Source organism: Eutrigla gurnardus, assembly GCF_963514095.1.
Source record: "Eutrigla gurnardus genome assembly, chromosome: 18".
NCBI classification, from domain to species: domain Eukaryota; kingdom Metazoa; phylum Chordata; class Actinopteri; order Perciformes; family Triglidae; genus Eutrigla; species Eutrigla gurnardus.
In genome coordinates this window covers 15,597,378-15,602,366 of record NC_139929.1, presented here as the reverse complement: position 1 = coordinate 15,602,366, position 4,989 = coordinate 15,597,378, and the positions used below count along the sequence as shown (strand labels likewise).

The 4,989-nt window shown below is 39.5% G+C and overlaps 1 protein-coding gene across 3 annotated transcripts; it reads left to right on the top strand.

Moving 5' to 3' along the window:
- The first annotated feature begins 1,121 nt into the window (after positions 1 to 1,121).
- LOC311028616 (uncharacterized protein) lies at positions 1,122 to 4,325 on the top strand. Of its 3 annotated transcripts, none has more exons than XM_084033283.1 (6): positions 1,122 to 1,503; positions 2,445 to 2,524; positions 2,713 to 2,844; positions 3,085 to 3,187; positions 3,324 to 3,388; positions 3,662 to 4,325. In XM_084033283.1, the coding sequence occupies exons 3-6, from the start codon at positions 2,824 to 2,826 to the stop codon at positions 3,980 to 3,982; spliced, it is 510 nt and encodes a 169-aa protein (XP_083889409.1). In that variant the 5' UTR covers positions 1,122 to 1,503; positions 2,445 to 2,524; positions 2,713 to 2,823; the 3' UTR covers positions 3,983 to 4,325. The 3 variants fall into 3 exon arrangements, with proteins under 3 accessions (XP_083889409.1, XP_083889408.1, XP_083889407.1); XM_084033282.1 differs by having other exon boundaries at positions 3,085 to 3,240; positions 3,326 to 3,388; XM_084033281.1 differs by having other exon boundaries at positions 1,122 to 1,508.
- Positions 4,326 to 4,989: the final 664 nt, after the last annotated feature.

The window sequence follows — 4,989 nt, the reverse complement described above, 5'->3', positions numbered from 1 at the left end:
ACGTTGTAAATATAACGGGGAAGAAAAAGAAAATGACAGGAAAAAACACTTGAAGGCCATCTTGGAAACAAGACCCAAACCAAGAAGGTGAACATCGGGCAACCCAATGTTGGGCGGAAGTTAGCTTTTGCTAACTTCCGGGAACTTTTGAGGGTCTCCATGCTCCGCCATTGCTGTGAAAAAAATTAACCATTGCAGTAAACGTAGGTGGCGCCACTCTCTCTCTTAAGGACTCTAGCGTCATCAACGTACATCATAAGAGCCACTCCCATTGGCCCAGGTGTTTCTCTACAGTGAAAGCGAATGGCCACTCGGCTCTGTCTTCGACCTCTACAACAACCACACAGCAATCCGAAGCGTCGTCCACTAAATTGCAGGTAAGTTCGGTCAGCACATAGACCCATAAGTTCATTTTATGTTCATTTATGCATTTATAGCGTTTGCCGTTTTAGCTTTATGCCTCAAACCTGTTGTTGCTACAATTAGCATTACATCTGCTAACGTTAGCTTTTGAACACGACCAATTTTGTTTAACGTACAACGAAACCGGCGAAAAATAAATACATGGAGTGAAGCGCTGGAGCCGTGGGCCATTACACGACCGTTATCGGCAACAGGCCTCCAGTGTTAACGAGCAGGAGGGCCATTGTGTTGAGCTGGGGAGCGGCCGGGTGTTAGCAGCGGATGCTAACCGCTAACGCTAGTCGAAGTTGGCATCGAGCTACCTCACAACACAGCCATCTTTCTTGTTACCGGTCGAGGCTTTATTTGTCGGTGACAGCCGGTTATGGGTCCGCGGCTCCAGCGCTTATTTCTTTTTCTTTGACGTGCTGCTGCTGAGATAGACAGAGAGAGAGAGAGATTAGCACTTGCTAACACCCGGGACAGCTAATGGGGCTAGCAGCACAGACCAATATACAGGCGGGGGGAGGGGGCGCTTCAGACACAGCCACGTGGGGGTTTGCAGCCAAATGCTTAACAATTTAGTGCAGTGGAGTACTGTATTGTAAAGTTTTAGTAAGGTGTTTCTAAATCCTTTTTTCTTATCCTTTTGTCAGGTGGTGTTTGGTCCTCATTTGAAGGAATTTTGGAAGCCACCTAAAGAAGGTACACTGAAAAAAGTCTAACATTGCTGTTGTTGGTTTAATGTGTATTTTCGCGCTCTAATAGCTGAAAGTTATTAGTTTTTTCATTTAATCCAAACATTCTAATTTATGTTTATGGTTGAAACTATTTTTGTATTTGGATACAATATAAATTAGCAGCTGGACATTGAACTGAATTTATTCATTTGATCAAAGCATTTTTATTAGATTAAGCATGATTTGCACATGCGCATTTTGAGTTTGAGATCACGCTCTCTGACCCGTTTACGTCCAAATAAAGGAATAAAAAAAACCTCCGTCACAGAATCAGTGGGCGTCGGCCGCAACGGTACACTCCAACAGACCCCTCGAGCCAGGCTGCCACACAGAAGAACGACAACGAGCAACATTGATACTGGTAAGGTAAAAACATTAAACCTTGTCTACCGTCAACGTTTTTTTCCAAGTATACCTGACTGGCCTTGACTCTGCCCGTAATTTCAGCACTACCGCTTGATAGCTTGTAAGTTATAAGGTTAAGCTAGCGCTAATGTTAGCATTCTTCATTCAAACTATAAAGTTAACATACGTTAGCTGCCCTCGTGGGTGGGTTATGCTATCACAGTTAGCTAGCTACGTTAACTAACAAATGCAAGCTATCATTTCTAAATGTAATGTTATTTTGGAATTGACGGTAGCGCAAGTTACCACGTGTAAGTTAGTTAACGTTACAGCTAATGTTATGTTCGTGACTTAAAATGCTTGCTCTGCTTAGTGTGTTTAATAGTTAACAGTGGCGCGAAGAGCCTAGCAAATGTTTATTTGCCGACATTACTGTCTTAAAGTGCTCTGCGGGTTCTGTTTTAATGCTAGTGAAGATAGTAGTAGTATCATATGAAACTACACAACGTTAGGCATCAATTATTACCAACCATGACATGCTAGCTTGTAAGGAAGGTTAATAATGCTCCAAAGTTTTTTTTTGTTCGTTTTTGGCACGTGGTGACGTTAGTTAATCCCCAGGTTCAAGCTGCAAATTTGACTGATGGTTATTTCTGCTATCAATAGCATAAAGGCATCTGTGATCTTTTATTCCCCCTCCTAATTATCTCGTGTTCAGTATTTATCAGCCATGGTATTACAAGGCCCAGCTAATTCTAGCTGGTAATGTTACTTTGCTACACTGTTAACAGCATTTACATGTGGTAAAAAAAAGTACCAAAATGTTAGCCAGCTTCCCTAAAATCATAAAATAAAGTATATGTGTTTATGTAAAAGTTGGATAATTTGTGCATCATGTTAGTAGCGAACACACTTTGATGGTTAACTTAAAAACTAAATAATGTATTCTCTTTCAAGTTCAGGGAAGCAGCCACCAATCAATTGTGTTCCTGCCGTGCAACCTATTTGGAAGCACCTGCCAGTGATCATTGCTTGTGGTAAGTTTTATTTACATTGTCATAAGGACATTTTTGATAATTAGGCCAGTTGGCTGGGGAAAGTATAGAATCTTCTCTTATCTGGGAAATTGTCTACCAGATCTACTAGGTTAAACTAAATGTAAATAGAAAATTAGGTGTAGTCTACTCAGTTAACTAAAGGTATCTTTTGTATCATGTTTCCTCAGTTATCCATGTATGTGGAAATGTAAAGACTGGCAAGAGATGGCAAAGACGCTTGGATACCAGAGACAAGAAATTGTGCATAAGAAGCCGAGCATTGAAGACGTCTTCGAGAGATGGCCTGCACTTTTTCAGATGTAGGTTTTTAGATGCAAAGCATCTCAGACGCATTAGTCACCCATGCATTTACTAACTTAATTGTTAGCCTGTAGTGGTTTCATCGGCATGGCACTCAATTCATGTTTTCTTTTTTTTTTGTGTGTGTGTAGGTGATAATTTGGTTAGACTGTGCTGGTGATTCTGTTTTGTTTTTCTAGGTTTAAGTATTTCACCATCTAAAAACGTGTACCCTTCTTTCTGTATGCTCTACTTTTTAGATCAATGCCAAGTTCATCCGAATCACAACAGTTCCCTTGGAGACAAAGTACTCTTCGCAGTTGGACAAGCACTCCACCAAACTGCTGGAGGTCATCAGGAGCAGGGGAGGAGTTGTGAAAGAGAAGACCACCAGGACCTTGCAAGTTTTAGATGAGGTATCTATGAACAAGTTGTGTATCAGTGAGATCCATGGCTGAATTGATTGTTTAATTTTAATTGATTGCAACTGTTCTTACTCAGACTGTGGACATCACCATCAGAAGAGAATGCGAACCTGTTGAGAATCTTATCAAAGAATACCAGGTAAGGGCTCTCACCCTCTCACACAGTTAACACCCACAGACTAACAGCCATATGTAATAAATAGGGTAAATATGTGAATTGTGCGAGTCTCATGTGACAGCTTTTTAACCCGACAAGAAATCTTGTCACTTTTAATCTCGTCATACCCCTTGTAATAAACATTTGTTTGATTTGCGCCTATTCAAGTTTTGAAAGTTTAGAGTTTATAAGAGATTAAGATTTGATTTCTGAAACAATAACGCTTATCCTTTCTTTTCTTTTTTTTTAATGCAGGAAAATGAGGTTGAAGAACTGGAGCAGACAACCATGGCGATCTTTATCACTGAGAAAGAGGATCCTCTACATCCACCCGAAGAAATTAAAATTGTCACCGAAGGAACAGAGGTCCTAAACGAGTTGCCCTTAGTTGCAACAGCTTTTGCCATGGTCTTTGGGCTCTTATACACACTCAACCTAACATATCCAAAAAGGCTGCACTTCACCTTTGAATTTGTGCAAAAGGTCCTGATGGAGCTTGATGGAAAAAGGATGACCAAGAAAGTCAATAGACTGAGCACCCAACTGTACAGCACAGAGGTTAAATTTTCAGACTAATGGAGGGGACCAGGAGCTTTCTATCTTGAGAACTGGAGAGATTCACACAAGTCATCTTAAAACCCTTTTAAGAAAATCATTTGGATAACGTTTCCTGTCAGAAGAATGTTCCTACTTCAATGTTCCTAACTGTTGATTCCATCATGTGAGTGATACTTAAAGTCACCAACTTTGTAGGCTCAGAGTTTTTGTTTGAGCTATTATGCCTAAACTCTCAGTGTCTTAGGAGTTCCACTATTCACTGTCTGAGGAGCAGTTCCAGGATTTGTGTTCAGCTGAAAGAGTCTGTCAACATCATATACATTTGAAACAGGTGTACAATGCTGTCAAAATAACATTTAATTATATTTTAGGATGTTTTAAGGTGAAATGTGTGCCATAGACAGATGTTAGTACCTCCAAAGACCTCACAGATTAGGGTGAGGCAGTGTGTGCAGCAGGGTGAAAATATCAATAGGGCAGCAATTGATCATGTGTTTAGCTAATAGTAAGGCTTACACCTGAATTAGAAAACGTATGTCCTGGTAAATTTGCCATGGGTACTGCATGATGTCTTAGGAGTTGGACAGTACATTTAAAACAGATGTTGAATGTTTATGGAACAATAAATATGAATGTATTTTAAAGGAAAGTGTTCTGAGTAGTCATTGATCAAAATGTATAAAAAGCAATTTTTAAAATTTGATTTACTATACATTTCAAATAATGACAACTGTTACTTTTTTATTTGAGACAATCTAAAATAATTAGTTTGCTCCAAACTAAAATGATTCGATTGCTCCAACCTTTAAAAAGTGGTTGCATGGATTTAAACTTTTCAGGTTAAACTAAATTAAATTTTTGCTTCGAGTCAATGTCAAATATTTCGTGTGATTGATTACCTCAATTTTTTTACATTGATCCAAGGGTTTTATTTTTTCAGTGTACAGAGTGACCTCATGCTCCTTTGCACACACCCAGTCAAATAAATTGTCAGACTAAACTGACTTGTACTGCATCTGTGTCTA

Coding starts and splice junctions, on each gene's coding strand:
- LOC311028616 (XM_084033281.1), top strand. CDS start 1,332: ATGCGCATTTTGAGTTTGAGATCACGCTCTCTGACCCGTTTACGTCCA. Junction 2,525..2,712: donor GCCAGTGATCATTGCTTGTG/GTAAGTTTTATT, acceptor ATGTTTCCTCAG/TTATCCATGTATGTGGAAAT. Junction 3,389..3,661: donor ATCTTATCAAAGAATACCAG/GTAAGGGCTCTC, acceptor TTTTTAATGCAG/GAAAATGAGGTTGAAGAACT.